Source organism: Vulpes lagopus, chromosome 10, assembly GCF_018345385.1.
Source record: "Vulpes lagopus strain Blue_001 chromosome 10, ASM1834538v1, whole genome shotgun sequence".
Lineage (NCBI taxonomy): Eukaryota > Metazoa > Chordata > Mammalia > Carnivora > Canidae > Vulpes > Vulpes lagopus.
In genome coordinates this window covers 101,177,788-101,202,420 of record NC_054833.1, presented here as the reverse complement: position 1 = coordinate 101,202,420, position 24,633 = coordinate 101,177,788, and the positions used below count along the sequence as shown (strand labels likewise).

At 36.7% G+C, this 24,633-nt stretch overlaps 1 protein-coding gene across 1 annotated transcript in view; it reads left to right on the top strand.

Annotated features, from left to right (window-relative positions):
- The window catches only part of CNTNAP4 (contactin associated protein family member 4), a 245,529-nt gene that overhangs the window by 107,864 nt on the left and 113,032 nt on the right, over positions 1–24,633 (top strand). The window contains exon 4 of the mRNA XM_041769954.1: positions 20,033–20,180. Coding sequence (XP_041625888.1) covers positions 20,033–20,180 — 148 coding nt within the window. The remainder of the gene's footprint in view (positions 1–20,032; positions 20,181–24,633) is intronic.

The window sequence follows — 24,633 nt, the reverse complement described above, 5'->3', positions numbered from 1 at the left end:
GTGGGGAAGGAGGTAAAGGCAGAAAGGATTACATATTTGTGGAAATGGAACCAGCAGAGGCAGCGGCTACTGGCCTCCTTCCGAAGGAGAGCAGGGATGGGCATGTGATAGAGGGGAAAGAAGCTTTGCACACAGCGCATGTCAGATATAGAGTGTGCAGGTCTACTTTCATTATTATGCGTTTCTAGGAATAGTATATATAGCAGTGCTACATTCCTAAGAGTGTCAGCAAATAGCCAAAAATAATCAGGCCTGAGCCATAAAATACCAGTGTTATAGTCAATTCATACATTCTGGCATTTCATGAATTAAATCTCATGGTTGTAATCACAGCATCGTAAATAATAAATGAATAAATAAGGGAATATATGTGTGTGTGATTTATATATATATATATATATATATACACACGTATATCTGTGTATGTGTGTACATATACAGAGAGGGAGGGAGGGAGGGATTTTATGCTGGAGGACACCTTATATTCATGTGTACAGAGGTCCTCAAACTTTGCTTAGCCTGCATCAGAATCATCTAGAGAGTTTGCTCCCTGCCACATAATACTGCATGCTGGGCACCCACCCTGCCTTAATTCTCCTTCCCCCAGCCATGGGGGATTGCTTTCAACCATCAGCCACCTTGCTGCCAAGAGCATTGGGCACATGTCCCTTAAGAACCTATGAGGGAATTACTCTGGGATATATAACTAGAGACAGAATCGCTAGGTGGTAGGGTATTCACATACCAGTGATTGATCAATGATTGATTAGTGATTGCACTGCATAATGCAAAGGTGCTCTCAAGAATAGCAACACGTGGTATTATGAGTTTTTTGACTTTTGTGAGCTTTTCAAGCAGCGTGGTATCTCATTTTCCTCTCTCTCTCTCTCTTTTAAATAATAATATTGAGCATCTGTTCATAAATTTGGTTTTTCTACCTTAACTTGCTACCTGCATGGTCTTGGATGTCACTTCAGTTTTCTAACTTCTCTCTTCTGTAAAATGAGGAAACAAGTAAAGGTGTCTCTCATTGGAAGATCACGAAATCAGGGGATGCATGGAAAGGAATTTGTACTAGGTCTGCAAAGTAGTAAGCTCTCCAAAGAAGTTATCTACATTTGTTCATTTGTTGTTGTTCTTGAATTAAAAAAAAAAAAAACCCAATTTATCAAAAGGCAAATTTAGCAAGTTTTTAGGCAATTGGGTTATTAGAAAATTACCAATAATCGGAATTCAGTTAGAGGATATTCTCCTGAGGTCACTGGAACCCACAATGAGAGAAAATCAAAAGAAACTGCATAGTTAATAATGTCCAGGGAGGAACAAGGGAATTTTGGTAAAGGAAAGGAAAAAAAGGATAATATATTTTGTTGTTCCTTTTTTGGTTTACATTTCTATGTATAAGTATTCTAGTCACACTATAACTTGCCACATAGAGGAAGTTAAAAAAAATCCATGAGTTTATCACTTAATAAAACCACTGTTACAACTTTGATGTATCATCTTTATTCTTATTATGCTTTACTCTGAATTAACTTATAAGTATGCTGATCACACAATCATGTATCATACTTAAGTAATGAAGAGAGCATACTAATTTTTCAATAGTCTGCAAAAATCACCATTTTAATTGCTTCATAATATTCCATCAAGTGCATGTGCCAGGGTAATTATATTTTAGTGCTCAGGACTTAAAAGTAATTCAGTGCCCTCAAAAATGTATAGTATAAATTAAAAATTATTTTAATCAAATGGATTTAAATTTGGTAACATATCTTAGTGTAAGTCAATGTGCTTAAAAATACCTTATATTTGTACAGCCCCATAGAGAGTAAACACTTCTAGTAATACTGTCTTCAAGCAGCACTGTAATCTGGGCAATCCGGGTATTATTACTGTGTTAGAGATGAAAGAGCCAACCAAGGCTATGTGTTTAAGAATGTGCCTTAGATCTGACCTTTGGAAGACCCCCTACAGGGATTCCAGTCCCCAGTGCACTTTCTTAATACAACCTCATTCTACTTCTTAATCGAAACAGCTCAAAGTAAAGTTAACCAAGAGACCGAATTAGAATATCTAGTGCATGTGAGTGTTTAGAAAGCTTGAGTAATCATTCTCAAGTCTCTCAATACGTGGTATAAGTCTCTGTCAAGATTTTTGTGAGCATCAAACAAATAAGTGAAATCACTTAGCATGGTGAACAGATACACTAAAAATTTAAGATTTAATACAAGAATTGCAGAGTATGTTATATAAACACGCATGTTTTGAGTCCTTCAATGACAGTGATGTTATGGCAAAAAGTATGTGATAAATGTATAACAAAAGCATGTATTTCAAATAAGGAAATAATGTAACTTCTTGAATTCTGAATAGAAAATGGCACAGAATTAGTAGATTGATCGAATGCAGTTGTTAATGAGCTTCTCATCAACAGAATTGAGTTTTTTCAGTATCTCCCTCTGTGAGCACTTAGCCTCACTAGTGAAGGTAACATTAGGTTACGTTATTCTAGAGACTACCATAAGCCACAGAAGGCTTCCCTGTGGTCATTTAGGCCTGACCAGTATAATTGCTGAGCAAAATAAAATGGAGAATTGCAACTTTTATTTTTTTTAATTTTTTAAAATTTATTTATTCATGAGAGACACACAGAGAGAGGTAGAGACATAGGCAGAGGGAGAAGCAGGCTCCCTGTGGGGAGCCCATTGCAGGACTAGATCCCAGGAACCCGGGATCATGACCTGAGCCTAAGGCAGACACTCAACCACTGAGCCACCTAAGTGCTCTAGAGAATTACAACTTTTAGTATCATCAATTTCTAAATAAAAAATTTTGGAAACAAACATAGAGCATGTAAATGGATCCTAGATGACACCTTTTTACATGGCTAAAGAATGTAATATACAGAAACTGAGAATTTTATTGAACATAATCTCTTATTTTAAGATTTTGTTTATTTAAGAGAGAAAGAATAAATGGAGAGAGGGAGAGGGAGAGGGAGAAGGAGAAGCAGACTCTCCTGTTAAGCAGGGAGCCTGATGCAGGGCTCAATCCCAGGACTCTGGGATCATGACTTGAGCCAAAAGCAGACACTTAACCAAGTGAGCCACCCAGGCTCCCCAAACATAATCAATCCTGATTACTAAATAAAACATTTTTTTTTGTGGTGCATTAAGATCTTTTAAGTTGACTAGATACATTAAAATAAATGAGTTTCTTGTGTGTCAGGAAACTTACTAGGTTTCTTATATACACTAGTTCATTTCATCTTTACAACAATCGCTCCCCACATTTACTCCATACACACAAGTAAACAGAATAGCAAAGTGAACACCTTTGTATGCGATCCCCAGCCAACAACCTGTGGCCTATCCTGTCCCATCCATCTCCCCCATGTGTTGTCTCCTGTAATGTTGTTTTGAAACAAATAACGAATATTCTAATCTTTCATCCTTAACTATTTCAGTATGAATTTTGGAAAAGTAAAAACTTTTCTTAAAATAGAACCTAAAAATATTTGACAATAATTCATTTACATCATTGAATACCTACCTAGTTGGTTTTCAGATTTCTGACAGTTAATTGAAAAATGTGTTTCATTTTGCCAGTATACAAATAAAGACTATAACTTTTCACAGACCTCAACTTAGTAAGAAATAAAGACTTGTATTAAGGACTGTTGATACCTGACCCTGTTCTCTGCACATGTAACTCTACGGAGTATTGCCTCATTTACTATCTGTTACTCAATTGAGATGTGAGTCCCCGAGGAATTGCTGAAGGTATATGTGTTCAGAGCAGATACTTATTCCTATTCTTAGAGCTGTAATTTTCGTACCTGAGAGAACAAAGCCAGAATAGGTCACAGTGTCTGTCTTTCCTTTAATCATGAATGTTACATATGTGGCCAAAGAATTTGTGCCTGTTCTAGAAGAATTCAAAGGAAAATTTGAATATATAGAACAATAAACTCTACACTACATGTTGCATTAAGATAAACATTATTTATGTGTAAAATAATAGGCCCCAATACTGTGTCATTGGAATTCTAGAAGAGGTTGATCTCAGACTCATTTGTTTTAGTTTTTTAATCTACGGAGGCCGGGGCATTTTGTTGGTTTCTTAAGGAAATAATTATAGTTATCCTATAGTATAATTATAAATAATGTATTTTCTTAAAATTCAAATAAGCAGAATTGGAATACCATATACACTATGTCTAATGAACTGAGTTCAAGGATACATACAAATATCTCTAAAAGTTATGTTTGTTTTAATTTATTACATACTGTTGAAATATTTTTTAAATGCTGATCAACTGATTTCAGTTGTATTGAAACAAAATGGGCATTTGGAACCTCTTACTGCTGCACGGTACTACAATTACACTATCTGAAGTATATGATTTCCAAAACTTATATTCAAATGCAAACTGGTTAAAAAAGAAAATTTTGCATTCAAGAAACTAAAACTATTTTTGTTTATGTCACTTTTCTGGGAAGTATTTGATATTTTTTGTCTTAAGCTTAAAAATATTGTCACCCACAGCCCAATAAGTATTTGCCTTTATTTCCTAAATGGGATTGTCACTCTGATTAGAGGACATTCAGAGGAATTGCTGTTTCCCTTTTGAGTGTTTAGACTCAGGTATTAAACCCAAATAATGCCATGTGGTCAGACTAATCAGCTGTGAGTGACAGTGGGCTACATATGAGGATATGCTCACCACACCACAGCAACCACAAATGCACCTTATCCTTTATTATGAGCAGGGCAGATGTTAATATCTGTATTTTACTTAATTTATAGTTCACACTTTGGAAGTAATTATTTCTGTCCCCAATTTATAGATGAAGAAACTGAGCCTTAGGATATATTTCCTTCAAGTCTCTGTGGCTAATGAGTGGCCCCTAACCAGATGGAATTGTGTGCCCTTTTCCAGGGCAAACTAAGGTCTCCAGGTGAAAGATTTGGAAAGATGTCCCTAATTTCTCTTATGGGGAGGGAGTGGAGGCATTATTAATCTTTCAGTTGTTGTTGGAATAATGATTATTGGGATTTGAGAAGAGCTGTCTACAGAGCTAAAAGCAGTTGTTTGAACATGAAATGAATGAGTTTATGTTGTCTGTGTTGAGTAAAGGAAATACTTTCCAAATCTCAGACATCCTAGCATTAAAAATGGAGCACATGCATTAAGGCATTTAACTTCTCTGTGTTCTTCGTTCCCTTTACCTACATCAAGGCACCCATGGGTATGGGAGCCGTTTACTGGTTTGGTTTGTTATATCTGGCAGTGTTTCAAAGGCAATGCAGGTAGGCAGGTGCTATTATTGATTGAAATAAAAACATTTTTGTGACAGCCTCTCTAACCCAGTGTCTGCTGCGTGCATTTATTCACCCTCTGCTCCCAGAGGGCAGAGGAGCATGGCTTTTTGGTGAAGAATAGGTTAAGAAAGTCTGCACGTTTTTTGCTCCCTGATTGCGTTATTACTAAATAAAGTAGGCTCTTCTTTGACTGTGTGTGTAATGAAACTTTAATTGTGTGACCAAATTATACAGACTCTGAAGGTCAAACAACCCAAAATAATACCACATTGTCTTTTAGTCTACATGTTCTAAAAATATTTGGTAAAATTTCAAGTCGGCACCAACTTTAAAAAGAATACTTCAGAGGCCATTAATCTTTGTATCTAAGACTGGGTGTTGCAGTTAGACATAGTTCAGGCTGCAGAGCTCCTGAGTGACAAGCTTCTATGAAAGTGTAGGTTTTGATCTAAGTGAAGATATGGTGTTCACCAGTGAATAATTGTATCTAATATTTAATGTACATCCCAATGTGCATTACGGTATACATTAGTGTATATACTATATACATTAGTACTATAATGTACTTAACGTATGTTAAATAATGAATGGCTTCAAAGGCCAAAATGAGAACCTAAGGCTTTAAGGAACCATAAGGGTTGATTGGACTTTCTCCAAGCTTTTAAACAGTTCAGTTTTCAAATCAAATACAATAAAATGGATATTTTGTTTTATTCTGCTGAAAAGATTGGTGTATTTTTTTGTCTCTTTCTAAACACTTTTTAAAAAGATTTTACTTATTTATTCAGGAGAGACACATAGAGAAAGGCAGAGACATAGGCAGAGGGAGAAGAGGCTCCCTGTGGGGAACCTGATGCAGGACTCTGTCCCAGGACCCTGGGATCACGAATGAGCCAAAGGCAGACACTCAACCACTAAGCCACCCAGGTGCCCCTCTAAAAACTTTTTAAAAAGATTTTTAAATTTATTTATTCGAGAGAGAGGTGGGGGGAAAGAGAGAAAGAATGAGCAGGAGGGGAGGCAGAGACGGAGAGAGAAGCAGACTCCCCACTGAGCAGGGAGCCCAATGTGGGACTTGATCCCAGGACCCTGAGATCATGACCTGAGCCAAAGGCAGACGTTTAAGCAACTGAGCCACTCAGACACCCTTTAAATCTCTTTCTAAAACATGTATTCAAGTTTGTACTTGGAAAAATGATTAGCAGTCATTTAATAAATAAATGGCATTTTGAAGCACTCTGAAGACTAATCAATATATTAGAAAGACTATAGAAAAACATTAATAGAATGTAGAGATGAGGAATAATTTACTTTGAATTTTATAATATCTCTAATAGAGAACTCAGTAGTTTTCTTTCATCAGTGAACAATAGTTATTTTAATGGGAATGGTCATAAGAATGTCATTATTCTTTGTAATATTAATGGTAAAAGGAAAGATGTTAATGGAGCTCTTTATAGTATAATGCATGAAAAATTATATGATATCTAAAATCTGAAGCTGAAAGGTACTTCTCATGGTGTTCTTAATGATCTATAGAAAAGCACAAAAGTGAAAAATACAATTTTAATGGCATATTCTTCCGAATCTTCCCTTTTTGCTTTTGGATAAATACATGCAAATTGAAATCTTGATTGTCTTCACTAAACTATTTTTTAAAACATTAAGGACTTATTTCTTTTGCGAAGTTAGCATAATTATTTTCATTTAACTTTTCTTTTTTTCCTATAGGCTCCATGTCCAGTGTGGAGCCTATCACGGAGCTTGAACTCATGACCCAGAGATCAAGACCAGAGCTAAGATCAAGAGTCAGATGCCTGACTGAGCTACCCAGGCACCGCTCATTTAACTTTTTATATTGAGGTACAACACACATCCAAAAAGATAAAAGGTATATATATACACACACACAGCTCACTGAATTATCAAAAAGTGAACACACCTATGGAAACATTACCTGGGCCAAGAATATTACAGTATCTCCAACAGCTCCTTTCATCCCTTCCTGATCACTACTACTTCCCTCTTCTCCCAAAGTTATCACTATCATGACTGTGATGCCTGTTTTGAATTATATATAAAAGAAATCATGTGATATATAGTTTTTTTTTTTACATGTGGCTACCTGGGTCAACATTCTGTTTGAGAAACACATCCATGTTGTTTGTATAGGTATTATTGATTTGTTTTCATTGCTTTACAACATCTCATTATATGAACATATCTGAATGTGTTTATCTGTTTTACAAATTGACATGTGAATTGGATTTGGGGCTATTCTGGATAATATTTCAGGAGCATTCATATGCACTTGGTACACAATGCCTGGTTTCCTGATGGGACACTCTTGAGAGGGACATTGTTGGCTCATAAAATAAGTGTGTGTTTAACTTTAGTGGAATATGTGAAAGACTTGTAATCGAGATTGTGTTCATTTACATTCTCAACCACAGTACGAAAATGCCATTTCTTCCACATTCTTGACAACACTTGGTATTGTCAGTTTTCTTTTAATTTTAGCTTTTTATTGTTTCCCTCAATTTAAGGTGTTCTGGTTGGTGTGCAGAACTCTCACATTGTGGTTTGAATTTACAATGTCCCGTGACTAATGAGGCTGGACACCATTGCATAGGTCTGCTAGTCATTTAGGTATTTCTTTGTCCTTTTTTTCTTATTGCTTTGTAGTTCTCTATAAATTCTGGACACTACTCTACTGAAAAATAGGTTCTTCCATTCTGTGGCTTCTCTTTTCACCATTTTAACATCTTTAAGTCAACAGAAGTTCTTAAGTTTAATATATGTCTGATTTGTCAGCCTTTCCTCTTAATGTGTCAACTTTTCCTTTTGTGTCATGTGTCTTTTCCCTCCTCAGGTTGTGAAGATAAGCAGCTATGCTGTCTTCTAGCACATCTGCTAGCTTTATTTACATTTAGCTTTACAATCTTACTGGAATGCATTTCTGCACATGATATAAGGAAGTGATCAACCTTCCTTTTTTTTTTTTCTTTCTTTTCCTTTTTTTTCTTCTCTTTCCCCCAGTGTGGATATTCCACTGACCTAGCACCACACATTTAAAAGAGCTGGTTTATTGTCTTTTTTTTTTTTTTTAACAATTTGCATTGCAAACATTGCCAGAAATCCATTCCCCATTTGAGTCTGTTTCAGGATTCTCTGTTCTGTTCCATTGGTCTGTTTTAGTAATCTTCTGCCAATATGACATCCTACTCTTTTCGTAACATTCTGAGAGTTGATATCCAATCAAGAAAATCCTCCAACTTGGTTTTTCTTCAAGAGTATCTTGGTGATTCCATCCCTTTATATTTTCACTAACAATGTATGAGAGATCTTGTTGCTCCACATCCTCACCAGTATTTGGTGTTGTCAGTGTTGTCCATTTTGGCCATTCTAATAGGTGTGTAAATTGAATTCATATCTATATATAGACTTTCATTAAGTAGATTTGCTCAACACATGCTATAGAGTAAAGAAATTTCTACAGACACAATCTTGCAACCTGTGAATTACAGCCACTTTATATATTTCTTTCCAATCTATGTTACCTGTTAAATATTTTTCTTTCCCTAATTAGAATATTCACTTCATGTTGAAAGGGTCAATAAAGAACATACTTTGATTGCCAAACTCAAAGCAGATTTCAGCATTTCTTCTAACATGTGACAGTTTGCTCAAAGATTTTTGTAGGTGTCCTTTACAGATTTAGAAATTCTCTTTTTGACTAAAAGTTTTAATCACATGTAGATGTTGAACTTAATCAAATGCTCTTTCTATATCTCTTTAGAAGATCATATTTTCTTCCATTTGATTAATTACTTTGAAAGATTTTTAAATATTAAGCAGTCCTTATGTTCCTGGAAAAAACTTGATGAAGCTATTATGATCTATGAAACCTTTTATTTCTATGTTCTATAATAATTTTGCAACTATTTTTAAAAGGTAGTTGGATCTTATTTATGAATGAGATTGGCTTTTATTTTCCTTCTTGAAAGTTCATTGTCAGATTTTGATATCAGGGTTAGGCTAGCCTCACAGAACAAATTAGGAAGCATTCTGTTTTTCTACTTTTTGAAGGTGTTTGTATAAGATCGGTGTTATTTTGTCCTTAAATGTTTAGAAAAATTCACAAGGAAGGACACCAGAGTCTGGTATTTTCCAGATGTGAACATTTTTTTAATTACAGATTTAATTTTGCCAACAGATAGGCAACTGAGATTTTCCTATTTTTCATCTGCTTTGGCAAGTTGCTATTTGTTTAGAATTTGCTCACTTATTTTCGAAACCAATTCAAAGTAACCTCTTATGATCTAATTTGTATGGGATCATAGTAGGATGCTCTTTTGAATTCCTGGTATCGGTTATTTCTGTGTCTTCTTTTCTTTGATCAGTTTAGCGAGGGTTGCATTAATTTCAATGTCCCTTCAAAGCCTTTTGTTTTTTTTAATCATTTACTTTGTTTCTAGTTTAATCCTATTGTGGTTTGAGAGCATACTTTGTACAGTTTACAATTTCTTTTAAACTTGTGAGCATATGTTTTAGGGCCTATAATGCAGTCCGTCTTCGTAAATGTTTCATATGATTTTGAGAGGACTGTTTGAGCTGTGTTGTATGGAATATTCTGAAATGTCAATTTGATCTAGTTGACTAATACTGATATACAGGTCTTCTATAGTCTTACTGTTTTTCTGTCTTTTTGATGTATCAACTACTCCAACTATAATAATGGATTTGTCTATTTCTTCCTGCAGTTCTATCAGTATTTGCCTCATGTATTTTGACCCTTTGTTGTTCTGTGCTACACACAGAGGAATGTTATACCATGTTGGAAAATTGATTGCTTTGTCATTATGCAATGTGCCTGCTTTTATCTCTGATAATCTTTCTTGTTCCACAGGCTGCTTTGTTTGAAATTAATATGACCACTCCAGCTTTTTTTTTAGATCTGTGTTAGTGTTAGGCTAAAATACAAAATGAAAACCGAACTTGAAAATTCCCTGAGCAGACAAAACCATTTAAGCCCCATAAGCAAAATTAAATCTAGCATATTTCATGAACATAAGTGAAACTTAAGTCCTCTTTCTAAAAATGGTAGAAGATAACCACTTTTAATCAATCTCCTGCCATCTGGAAACCCCCTTTGTAATAATGAATCATTGTAAAGATTAAATAGCTTCCTCATTTTCACTTTATAAGCCATCCTGTAATGTCCCATCTCTAAGCTTCAGAGCAGTTTTGGTTTGAAAGCTCCCAGTTCTTAAACTGTTCCTATATGCACAATACACTTTTGCTAATTACTATTTTATTCATATGGTGGTTTTAATTTTACTATTTTTGGATTTTTGACATTAGCATGATTTATCTCTCTCTGTCCTTCTAATAATGTATTTTAATCTTTATATTCAAAGGGGATTTCTTGTAGATAACATATAGTTTCTCATCATTCTTTATACTCTGACAATCTGTCTTTTAATGTATTCACACCATTCACTTTTTAAATGATTATTGATATATTTGGATTAATATCTGCCATGTTCGTAACTGTTTTGCCTTTTTCTCTTGCTTCCCCTTTTTTAATGTGGTATCTGAATTTCAGCATTTTGTATTGCTCAGTTTTATCTCTTTCCATATTGATATACTTTTTTTCCATATTGATATATTTAAAAAAGTTTTAGTGGCTGACCTTACCTATCAAAGTCCATCTTTATTTTTTTTGTCTATTTTTTTTATTGGAGTTCGATTGGCCAACATATAGTATAACACCCAGTGCTCATCCTGTCAAGTGCCCCTCTCAGTGCCTGTCACCCAGTCACCCCATCCCCCTGCCCACCTCTTCTTCCCCTACCCCTTGTTCATTTCCCAGAGTTAGGAGTCTCTCATGTTTTGTCACCCTCTCTGATTTTTCCCACTCATTTTCTCTCTCCTTTCCCCTATAATCCCTTTCACTATTTTTTATATTCCCCATATGAGTGAAACCATGTAATGTTTGTCCTTCTCCGATCGATTTACTTCACTTAGCATAATACCCTCCAGTTCTATCCACGTTGAAGCAAATTTGAAGTATTTGTCGTTTCTAATGGATGAGTAATATTCCATTGTATATATGATTATGCTATGACTCAGTATAGAGTTTATTTTGATTTCTAACCTGCTTGTTACTCTTTGAAATTCCTGGGTCTACTTTGGTGTCTGCTATTAATTTTGGAGAGTTGTTGACCGTTAGTCAAATATTTCTTCACTCTATTCTTTCTTTATCTTCTGGTATTCCACTTATGCATATGTTACGACTTTTGCAGTTATCCCCAGTTCTTGGATATTCTCTTCTGCTTTTTTCTTTTTGCATTATAGTTTAGGAAGCTTGCATTTTCTTATCCTCAAGTTCACTGATTCTTTCCTTGATTGTGTTGAATTTATCTATGTGCCCATCAAAGACATTCTCCATTTCTGACACAGTGTTTTTGATTTCTGATATATCCCTTAAGTTCTTTCTCAGATGTTCATCTTTCTGTTTTTCTTGCATTCTGTCCACTTGTCCCATTAGAACCCTTAGCATATTAATCACAGTTGTTTTAAATTTCTAGTCTGATTGTTCCAAAATCTGAGATATATGTGAAGACTGATTCTGATGATTGTTTTGCCTCTGCAGAATGTGTTTTTTTCTTGCCTTTTGGCATTCCTTTCAATTTCTTCTGAAATCTGGATGTGTTGTATCTAATAATGGAAACTGAAATGAGTATATTTTTTTGTGTGAGGATTTTTATTAGACTGGCGAGGAATTAGACTGTATTTAATGTTGGCTCTAGGTATTGTAGGTGTTAGAGGCTTCAGATTCATCTAGTACTCTTGTTTTTGCTTCTCCTCTTGACTTTGGGGTCCTCTTCAGAGGTAGTCTGTGTTTGAAGTTCTTTCAGCTGTTATGCAGTATTTTTATACTGGAGTTCTACTGGTATGTTGATATGATATGAGGATATTCTATAATCCTATAATATTCTAGCTAAATGTCAGTGTTTTTAGTAGGCCTCTGTCTTGGGACTGTGACCTTCACCAGAGTTTCTCTAGTGGTATAGTTTGTTTCCCTCTTTCCCTTTACTTCTTTTCCTGGCTACTGACTCCTAATGCCTGTTTATTCTCATAGGTGGAACAGGGAGAGTAAGGAAACCAGGGTGGGAGAATGTTCTTTCCTAATGGGGATGAGGCCTGGCAAAGTCTTTTTTCCTGGACAGTAAGCCTTTGTTGTACAGAACACTCTGGACATATTTGCAATGATTATCTTCTTTCCTTGCCAGAGCTAAGAGGGAATCTTTTTCTGATCTTCACAGAGAGCATGGAAAGGTTCCTTGAAATCAAGTTCACAGAAATATGGGAGCCCTCTAAGACTGTGGTCCTCAAGAGTTTCTCTCTGTCTTGCCAGTCCACACTCAGCCTTTGTCAGTTTATCAATATTACTGCCTTCTGGGCCTTCTGGGATAACTCAGAATAATCTTCCTCCTTTAAGATCAGCTGACTGAGGATGCCTGGGTGGCTCAGTGGTTGAGCCTCTGCCTTTGGCTCTCCAATATTACTGCATAAGCAACCCCATCAGTTTATGGCACCAGTGACTTCCACTCTAGGTGAACAGATCTTGGCTCTGACTCTTTAGATGGTCTTGTTTCTCCAGATTTCAGGGTAGTTTATTCAGCATAGGCTGCTGTCACAAAATACAAGTCTGGATGGCTTAAACAATAGACATTTATTTTTCACAGTTGTGGAATTTGGAAAGTCCACGATAAGTTGCTGGCTGATTCAGTTCCTGGTGAGAGCCCACTTCCTGGCTTGCAAATATCAGCCTTCTTACTCTGTCCTCACCTGGCTCTGGTCTTTCTTCTCATCATTATGATATTAATCCCATCAAGGGGGCTCCACCCTCATGACTTCATCTAAATCTAGTTACCTCCCAAAGGCCCCACGTTCAAATATCATCATGTTGAGATTAGAGCCTCAGCATAAATTTTGGAGGGATGCAGTCCAGTCCATAATGCATGTAAACCCAGTGTTCTGATAGGTCTAAGAAAGGTCATTGATTTTAGGTCTGTTCAGCTTTGTTGTTTAAGAGAACAATAATGATGTCCAAGCTCTTTAAATACAGGGCTGATAAAAAAAAATACAGGGCTGATGCTTTTCCTGTTTGCTAATATATGTGTCTGTGTGTCCAGGACTCTAAATTTAGCTTTTTTTTTTAAAGATTTATTTATTTATTTGAGAGAGAGAGCATGGAGCCTGACACAGGGCTCAATCTCATGACACCTCTCATAATGACCTGAGCTGAGACCAAAAGTCTAACCCTTAACTAACTTTACCACCTTCCACACCCCATGTCTCTGAATTTCCCTTTAGAAACAGATTTCATCACTGCTTTATTCCTTTCCATTTGTGTAGGACATCATGTATGAAAAATGAACAATTTTTGACTTAGAAGGATTACCTGTCTACAGAGTGTGTCTACATTTGTTTCTGTAGGTAGAAATGAGCACTAGACATCTCTGACCACCTGAATATTATTGAGAAGACAGGAAGTTGGATTTTAGTCCCTGTAAGGAGTTGTTTATCTTTGACTTACCCTGTATCCTAAGCTGGAGACCCTCAGATTTCTGATACAGAACGTGTGGAAGCTTAGAACTAAAATTTTGTCTTTAACCCTCTGAAATTGTAAAAAAGATCTGCTCAGGTGCTTCCGAAGATTCTCTTCAGAAAGATTTACTTCAGAGAAAGTAAAGGGTCTCATAGGTACGGTCCACTTCCTTAAGTTTTCTTTTTCTCCCAGATCTTGGACATTCTATGTTTTATTGTCTTTTAGCACTTCATTCCTTGTTTTTCATTGTGTACAGCTTTTCTAGCAGGATTGTTCAGAATTTCCTAATCTACCACTACCATAAAATGATTATTTTTTTAATCTAGAAGTTATTTTTCATCTCAATAAAACCTTAGTCTTCCACAAAACTGGACATATATTATCCTAATATAAATTTAAATGTAATGACCTGTCCACGTATCTTCCATAAAACAATTTATTGCTGTCTCTGAACAATAGTTACGAACTATAGCCAAGGTTGTATCTTTCATGTGCTTTTTCACTCTTGCCATTTGATCTTGCCATCTTGAGAATTGAAACCTTTCTATGCTAAAAGGGCTAAAACAGTGTATTTTACAACTTGGTGTCTCCACAGATTCTAATAAAATGGCCAAGACAGGAGACCTTACTGATATCTTGCCAGTAATTTGGTATCCCTTCAAATAAGTATTTTAAAGATAGTGAATATTTTCAGAGAGGGGTGGTAGAAATTGATTTTATTTGAATAAAATTCTATATTTTTGTTTTGAAATTCAAGATTGATCATATACACAGAACAAAACTGTGTAATATACTTTCTGTACTCTCGTTGCTATTTCTTTATTACAAAAAATGAATGACATTCACTGTTACTTAAGAGAGAATCTGCATTTATACATATAGTTACAATAGTCTTGTTCAACGCATGTTTAAAAGTTATTCTTATCTGGGTTTATGTTAGCAAGTTCCTCACTTTTCAGGAGTTCATATTTTTTCTTCACTTTTCTTTTGCATTTGTGGGTTTTTAAGAGAAGACAACCTCTTGGGAGGTACACTGACACACTTGGTAAATATTTATAACCAACATCATAAAACAAAGGGCTGACTTCCATTAGACAGAGTGATGTTATGTGCATTTAGTGCCTGCATGTTAGCTGATTGTGTCCAAATGAGTTGTATTTGGAAATAGGTCATATGTAAGTCACATGAATTCTCATAACAGAGAGGTCAGGGGATTTGCATGTTTGCTTGCTTGTCATGTTGAATTTATATTAGTATTGCTGTTCATTTTGATGGGAGCAAAACCAATTTTGATGTAATTACATAGCCTGCTGTATAGCGACATGTAAGTGGTCCCATGTTTCTGATTTATTACAGAAGTGCTTTGGATCCCCTTATGAACTGCCATATGGGTATTTCCCTTTATGCATCTTGACTTTCATACATGAGTTGCTCAATTAATATTTATAAAATATATTAATGCTATTACATCTCTTCATAAACTTTAGAATCATTATAGAAATACTTAAAATCTTGTGAAAAACTTTAATTCATTGACTCCATAAATTATCCTGGTTAGAATACATTTCTAAATCATCTATGAATAATACCTCATTGAGTTTGAAAATCATCAAGCCTCAAAGAAAAGAAAAATTAAGGCCTTTTGATTTTTGTCACATAAGACACATCACCTTACTTCCCCTTGTAGATATTTCATACATTTGATAAAATACAGGTATATTCTTTTACATTCTCCATCTATTAGGAGGTTATCATTTTATGCAAGAGTTCTATTGATTATCGAACATTTTTCTTTTATTTTTATTCTACTTCAATAAGTTTGAGAAAATGTTAAGCTTTTAGAGCAACCCTTTTGTCTATAGAAGTTAACTGGTAGAGCTATGTTCAGCAATCATCTAAGTTGCGTTACTCTCAATGTGTTCAAGATTTTAAATGTAAATTATAAGAAAAATCAGAGGGAGCCTCTAATAAAATATCAAGCTTCCTCTCGGGTGAGTTGTTTGCTTTCATATTCTGTTAGAGTGAGGCCTGTTGATAGTCTAGCTAAATTATGTGCTCTGGAGTCAGAAAAGCCTGGGATTAAATCTTTACTCTGCTACTTCTTAGCTGTGTGGCTTTAGGCACACAACCTCTATAATTTTCATTATCCTCAGCTTTAAAGTAGGTATCAAAATGACTACTTCACAGGGTTCATGGAAATATTACAGCTACATAATATATTTCTTCTGTACTGATGCCAAGACACAGAGTTGCACACTGAAGATCTTTAGATTGATAACACAGAACTCATATGCTACTTGTTTCTCTTTTTGGAAGTTAGCACCAATGAAACCCTCTCCTAAAATCTTTTCCTTCTCTGAAAAGTTTTGCAGTAATGCAAGAAGGGGTAAAGAGCATGGTTTACTAATAAGCTAGAAAAATTTTCAAAGCCAGCTGAAGACCAAAAGTACAAATTGGCTTGGCATCATGCATTAGAAATGCAGGTTCCAGGGTCCCACTCAGTTTTAGTGCATGAGGTGCAGGATCTAGAAATTGCATTTTTAAACAGCTCCTCAAGTGATTGTGACAGACACCAAAGTTCTGAATCTATAATAAAAGGGGAGACAAATATCCACATAGTAAAATTATGTTTTTAAAAGAACAATTGAAATCCGTATGTTCTTTTCTTAAAAATTTATTTCATTGTTTTAAATATGTGTTTATTTATTTAGAGATAAAGTGAACAGGGGATGCGGGGAGAGGGACAAAGGGAGAGAGAGAAAGAAAATCTCAAGCAGACTCTCCACTAAGGGTGGAGCCTGGTATATGGATGGATCCCACAACCCTGAGATCAGGACCTGAGCTGAAATCAAGAGTTGGACACTTAAGTGATTGAGCCACCAGGCACCTCTAAATACTTTTATTAATTGTGATGGTATGAAAAAAATCTTCATAGCCAATTGATGAATACCTCTTAGGCAAAGGAAATACATTTGAAACCTGATAGTATACCTAGAACTTTTCATTTATAAGGTAATGTAACATTAACCCCATGCCTCATTCACTAACATTCTGAAATACAGAATTTCACAGCAAAATCTTTGTTGTTATCTCACGTATTGAAAATATTTCAACATGGGGAGCAAGATAAGACAAATATTATTGTTTAGTTAGATAATAATTAATAGTAATGTACATATTCCCCCGATGACATTAATACTAGAAAGCTATTGAAGGTATCCAGAGCATTACAAAATGATGCTCTGCCTACTTTGTCACTTCCTATGTCTACATTTTACTTCATTTTACTAATTATAAAATCAATACATGTTTATTTTTAAAAATCCAAGTATGACTGGAAAGTGCTAAAAATCCCATACCCCCCACCTCACAAGTTCCCTTGCCCTTTGTAAGAAAAAACTGCTTAAAATTTTGAATGTGCCAAGATATTTTTATTACACTTATAAGCTAAGCACCTTATATTTCTTCTTTATGTTCTTGAATTTTAAATAACTCATAAATCGATCAGGTAAAATGTGAAAGATTGCCATTTGTAGACCTCCTCATTGCACTTACGTGTCTGTTGCCCCTGCCACTTTGCATCTTTTCTCCTAATCCTTTAAGATGTTGAGATCATCATAGTGGCATCTATCTAAATCTGTGAATGTACATTAATGTTGGGAAAATGTGAGATCTTTTGGACGGTTATCTAATTCATCATCCAGCTGTTCACTGAAAGAAATCACAATTAGCCTGCCAGTGGCACCCAGAAAAATAGAGTCAAAATGTAAGAGGGTCTGATTAGGATTGAATGCTGATGGCCTCAACCCTGGATGCACATTCCCCTGCTATGGAGGGCTGATGAACACTCATGTACATGCACGTGCACCAGAGTATAAAATTTTGACTAGTGGGAAGAATGGAGCTTTCTAGAAGGGTCTGGTTACCAGAGTTAAAATATCTGTGGGCTTAAACAGTATTTTCCTATTTATGTTGTAGGAAACAGTAGCTAGGAATTTGGGCCTAATAGTTTAAACCATACTGGATAACTATCTGTCATCGGAGATGTAGTACACGTTTGTACATTCACATTCAACATGCTGAGAGAGGTTCTGTAATTGAGAAATCTTTTGAACTTTGTTTTAAGTTCAATCTTTCCCAAAGGTACATGTCTGACAAATATTTTATTGTGAACCACTATGAGCCGAGCCATGTCCCAGGTACTGTGGATGGAGGCCCCCAGAGGTCCTTGCTTTGATGGAGCCGGTCTTCTAGTGGGATAAGATAAACCAACAAACAATAATCAAAGGAAAGAGGACCTCATTACTTTGTGCTAGCCAAATAATGAGTAATATGATGAACATAAAATGGGAAGATAAGACGCAGGGGGTATGCCAGGTACACTGACTAGAAAGAGTCTGACTTAGGTGGTAATATCCTGAGCAAGGCCTGAAATGGCAAGAGGAGCTGCCTGTGCAGAGAGCCTTCAGAGCAGTATGGACAGCTGATGCAAAAGCCCTATGCAGGGCAGAGCTTGGTTGTTCCAGGTGGGACAATGTAATTAAAGCGTAATGGAGGGTGTTGTCAAAGACTATATGTTTGATAAGGAGCTTGGATTTTGATCTAAGTGGTAAATGAAACAATGGCAGTAGGGGAGAGGTGGCCCGGTTTAATTTACCTTTAAAATTTTTCCTGACTGCTCAGAGGGTAGAGATTAGAGCTGTGGATTGGGATGGTCAAAGAGAACAGGAGATCAAAAAAGTAAGGAGGAGGTCCCTGAGGTAGTTTGGGTGAGGGATGCCTTGTGGAACTGGGTGGTCATTGGTGAGATGAAGACACATGCCCAGACTTTGGGTATAGTTTGGAGGGTCTCTCAGAACTGCCTGTGGTGCTTGAGCTTGAGAACTGGGTATATGGAGTAGTGGTGGGTGGTGGCAGGAACTAGAGAATTGGTTGATAAGGGGAGTCAAATAAAATTAATTTGACTCTTTTAAAAAAATATGTTTGGTAAATGCTGGTAAAGAGATATTTGTGAACTAGAAAGAAAAACAGGTAAATGAGTAGACTCCCTGTGTAGGGATATTACAAGTGTGTTTGCCTTTGCCTTGTGCAGCCTACATGAGGTTGACCTTATACGCTAGTCCAGTCATGCTCAGCACACCTACCAAGAGCTTTCTTTTTTCTTTCTCTCTCTCATTTTTTTTTTTTTTTAAGATTTTAGTTACTTATTTGAGAGGGAGAAGCAGACTCCCTGCAGAGCAGAGAGACTACCCTAGGTCTCAATCCCAGGACTTGAGCCGAAAGGCAGCTGCTTAACCTACTGAACCACTCAGGTGCCCCAGTTTTCTACCCTTCTGACCTTTAATTTCCTCCTCTGCACTTTGTGCTAGCTTAGCATCATTCTCAAGGTCTTTCTAGCTTTCAAATTCTAGAGTCTGTAAGTCCAATTACAGGTCTTTCCAAATTATTATTGCTTCCAATTTCCCTTAACAATTTTTTTTAATACGGGTGCTTTTGTTTTATTATTGTTTTATTAAATAACGTTGATGTGAAGCAGTTCCTAACGTACCTGGCAGTGCTGTGAAGTTGGAACAGCCTATTATCAGAGTGCTCTGAAGAGCGTTGGGAGGTACTTTTGTTTATGTTAATAAGAGGAGAAAATGAAACTAGAGAAACATGTCCTAACTTTTATCATTCATCAGTGATGGGGGCAGCTTCTTTGCTGAATCAGATCCTGCTTCTTGAATCCTGGAAGAGGATTTTCTCAATTTTTTTGGTGTCGTTTACAATGTTAATACCTTTTAAGTTTAATTTGAACTTTATAGAAACAAAGTTTATTGAGGGTATCATTGTTGAAAGCTGGTTTAGTGGGAAGGTGGAATTTCAACTACTCTCAATATAAAGAAAAGCCTGGGCAACTGTATCTCCTACAGATGGAAGGACATTACTGTGTAACTGGGTATATGAAAATATGATTTTCTTGAAGAAAGTAGCCATTTTTACAGTAAAGAAAGGAAGTCAGTCATTGCCCATGGATGTTTCTAGGTCACAGAGTGAAACGGATATTCTGCAGGTGCATTGATTTCCTTCTCCCTTTTCTTTCAGGGCTTTTCAGGAAATGCAAATGCAGACAGTGTTGTGTACTACAGACTTCAGCCTTCCATCAAAGCCCGATTTCTGCGCTTCATCCCTTTAGAGTGGAACCCCAGGGGCAGAATTGGAATGCGGATTGAGGTGTTCGGATGTGCATACAGTAAGTATTTATCTAACACACTGACATAGGTATCAAAGGGGATGTTTTGAAAGCCAACCTGCATGCTGAAGTTGACTTTATAGCTATGTAAAGAGATATAAAAACAGGGATGATTTTCGTAGAAAGTTTTTTTCTGCCCATACATGGCAATATTGACTTTAACGTTTAGCTTTATATTTTAAGTCAGAAATGGAAGCATATTATAGATAGATTGATCCATACGGAGATAGATAGATACAGATACCTGTTTATAGGCATATGTGAATCTATTTATCCAAATTTAATATTATTAACTAGACCCTGATTTCAAATATTAGAGTTTTTTCCCCCCATGGGCTATAGTTGATGATGTTTCACTTAGGCACTCTGAGTTTAATAAAAGATATAGTGTTCCATTAACCAGTCAAATGTTAGGACACCAAAGAATGTCTCTCTAGCCTAAAAATAATATGCCACGTAACTCACTTATAAACGTGCGGTGCCTTCAGCATAAATTCATAGGAAAGATAAAGACCTCTGCCAAAATATAAAATGTGTTTGAAATACTTTCACATAAAAAATGGTAGAAACCACAGATTTCACTTCATCTCCTCTTAATGAAGCATTTTATTATATCTTTTTGTGGGGCAGGGGCCTAAGAGTTATTGATAGCCTACCTCAAGCCACATTATCCTGTTAGATGCTCTTTTATTCTAGAACAATGAGTTAGTTAATATGATCTACAATTATCAGATAAACAGTCTGAGGTTTGGAGAGATTCAGTAATTTGCCTAGTGTCTCACACCTAGCACACAGAAGAATCCAGAAAAGAGCCTGCAACTGTTCTTCTAGTAAACGTTTAATTTTTTTAGCCACTAAAGCTTCTTTTCCACACCTATTTCATCACTTTTTGATGTAAATCAAGTTAGGTTCTGGTTCACTTTATTTGCATGAAGGGAAGGCATGTCACAGAGAGGGCAGGTAATTTGTTGATGTTATCTAAACTGTGTCAGACAGACCATGTTGTACAGACTGCAGGTCTCCTTGCAAAGATTGGTGATGTTCTCGGCACACTCCTCCAACATCAAAGGTAACTGATCAGCCTTCTGTTCTCACCAGGGCCTACAGAATAGTGACCATAGTATGATATCAATAGTACTACTAATAATAGCAATTACACTAATATTAATAGTATTTTTTTAGAGATTTTTAAAATTTATTCATGAGACACAGAGAGAAAGAGATTCAGAAACATAAGCAGAGGGAGAAGCAGGCTCCCTGCATGAAGCCCAATGTCAGACTCAATCCCAGGACCCCGGGAACATGACCTGAGCCAAAGGCAGGCTCAATCACTGAGCCACCCAGCTGCCCCAATAGTATTAGAAATAGCAACGTTTTCTTGAGTACTTACTATGTGTCTAGCATTATATTCACAGTTAGTTTATAATTTTTTTAAAAGTCCAGGTAAATATTATTAGATAACTGTTTTATTCTCTCACTTTGAAAATGAGGAGGCTAAAAGCTCAGGGAGGATGGCTTGCTCAAGCCACACTGATGGGAAGTGACTGAGCTGGGTTCAGAGCCCGGTCTGCATACTGAACCCAAGTACAGACTCAGGCTCCCTCCAGCTGTTAAATCACAGAGATGGATTGGGCAGCTTACTTCTCACTGTCTTCCCACTTCTTCTCTTGGCCTCAACAGTTCAGCTGAGCTGCTCCTATTATGTATTAGCTCCTCCTTTGCAATGATCCATTTGAATAAAATCATCCTTAAAAAAAAAATCCCACCCCGAATTGCAGTTCTGGAACGCAGAACCAAGGCAGTTGGTCTCATTTGTCTTTGGATCATAGAGTTTAGCAAAGCCTGTGCTACACAGTGGATAATTAGCAAAACATATTTCAAGTGGCTCATATTTATAGTTCCATTCTCTACTTAGAGCATCTACCTTGCAAAATATTTATCACAGTACAAAAATAGCTAACAGTTTTTGAGCACTTTACTCTGTCAGATATAGTTTTTATAGACTTTCTAACTTAATCCTAAAAATCAACCCATCTAATAGAGTCTTAGAAATATTTAGCAATTTCCCCAGTCATACATACTTAATACACATCCAATCTAGGATGTAAATTCAACATTAGTTGAACAAGACTATTGACACTGTTCTTCCAAAACTAAGGCACCACTCATGATGCCATGATCTGCTGAGGAATAGGTTCCTCTGTGTTCTCTCTGCCACGCGCTTCATGATGACTCAAATCTCCCTCTGCTTTCATTGATCTGCAACTCTAGGAAACAGTCTTTTTCCTGTGGCTTCAGCTGCTTTCTCTTGCAGTGAGTTCACTGTCCACGCATTTAACCAGCCACCACTGCTCACTGATCCACCGTTGAAGTAGCTTTACCGAGGGCCAATAAGACTTTAAATTCAAACATAAACACATACTGTTAAAGGGTACGACAGGACTCAATATGTATCAGTTGTTTCCTTTCTAGGCATTTTCTGATTGAGTCCTAACAATACAGTGAAGTATGAATAGCTTGAATATTACCATTTTATTCAGGAGTAAGAGGAGAGGGACAGAACTGTCTGTTGAACGAGCCCTGTGGCTTGCTCTGGGTTGCCTGGAACAGAAATAGGTGGCACCACTAGCTCCCTTGTCCTCAGAAGGAAGAGCTGCAGGTGCTATCAGCACAAGAACAAAGCTGCAGGATTTTGCCTACAATTCCCCTGAACGGCCCAGATCAAAGATCAGCCTGGATTTTCTTCAGATATATAAGGCCATTCTCCTAAACTCTCTATAAAAAGGAGAGGTGGTGTTAGAAGTGGTCAGGGTTTCCCTCCTGGATCACAGTCACAGACTACCTCTCCATGCTGGCAGTTACGTGAGCCTCTTGTGAGGCCTGGAGGACTGCATGCACCCCACTGGCCTGTGTGTCCATGGCACTTACACCAACTTAATGTGACTCTCGGGCTTTGCCTGAGCCACTCACTTAAGAGTGGTATATACCAGGATGCCTCATGTCTCTTGATGTGGGATAGAGTGAACCTTAGAGAAATTAAGAACTTTGTCCAGAATCACACAGATTGCATGTGTTAGATCTAAGATTTAAATTCACATCCATTACTTTCCAAAGCCTGTGCTCTTGACACAACTATATGAATCATACATGCATTCACCTTTTAAGTATTTATTGACACTTGCTGAAAGAGAACTCTACTAGGTATTGGGTGTAGGGATAAATTCTAAAATAATGGCTATTTCTTAATGGGAATTATTATTATATATAATTTTTTTGCATCTTAATTCTAGGTTTATTCAATACAGTCCTTTCACTCTACACAACAAGGCACAAATGCAACATTATCTAAAATGCCACAAAGTTACAAAACTCAAAACAAAATTGATAGTACTGATGTACAGTAAAAGCCAAGAAAGCAATGTACCTGTTGCCAAGGTAACCCGCAAGACTACTATGTATAACGTTCAGCAGGGGGATCTATGATGACCCTACAGAGCTGGCTCTCAGCTTGCTTGTTAACTTCAGTGAGAGAAAGGGAGATCTGGGTTGTGGGTTGTGTGCATGAGTTCATGTAAAAACGGAACCATTTATGGCAACTAACATGGAATGTTTGACCCTACAGGTCAGAAGAGGCAATGTCATAAGAATTCTACAGACTCAATGTAAAAACACTGTAGCATGAGTGTAGGATAAGAGGAATAAAGTGATTGATAAATTGAGATTAGTATAAATGTTCACAGCAAGAGGTCTGAAACTAAAATGCAGATATTTTCACATGGGAGCCTTGGAGGTTAGTCCAAACAGAAGAAGGGGCATACCCTCATCGAGAGACAAGAATTGCTTGGAGGATGGTTTGTATTTGAGAATGGTCATTTAGGCTGAAAGGGCACACACATTGGAGGTGGCAGCTCAATTGGGAGGTCTCTGATCTCACGTGTGCAAGTGACAGTGGAACCTCGTACCAGAGGACCAGCAATCAGGAGAGAGGGTTCTCTTGACTCAAATCAGACTCAAATATACTGAGGATGTTGAATGAAGGGAACTTAGTGATTACGTGGGAGAGTCCTTGAGTTATAAGATTGGAACAAGCATCTGGAAAGTGGTGCCATTTGCTGGGAGGGCCAGTGGAGAGAGAATGAATGAGCTCCAAAAGGGCACACGGGAGATAATTAATTCCATTGCTGACTCGTTGAATGCATGCCTAGGGAATACAAAAGGTTGGAACTCTAAACCCTCTCAGTCGAAGGTATATAATTGAAACCTATATGAATATCATTGTTATTAAATCATAAGTTTCTACTTACTGCATTACTCTTAAGAATAGAAGTATAAAGTGCTGTGTTTGGACAACTACTCCTGTCTCTGAAAAGGAGAGATGCATTTCTATCATAATCAAAGTGGGTTCTTTACATTGTTTTTCAGGGGTCATGCATTTTTATGCTGGGCCCCCCTT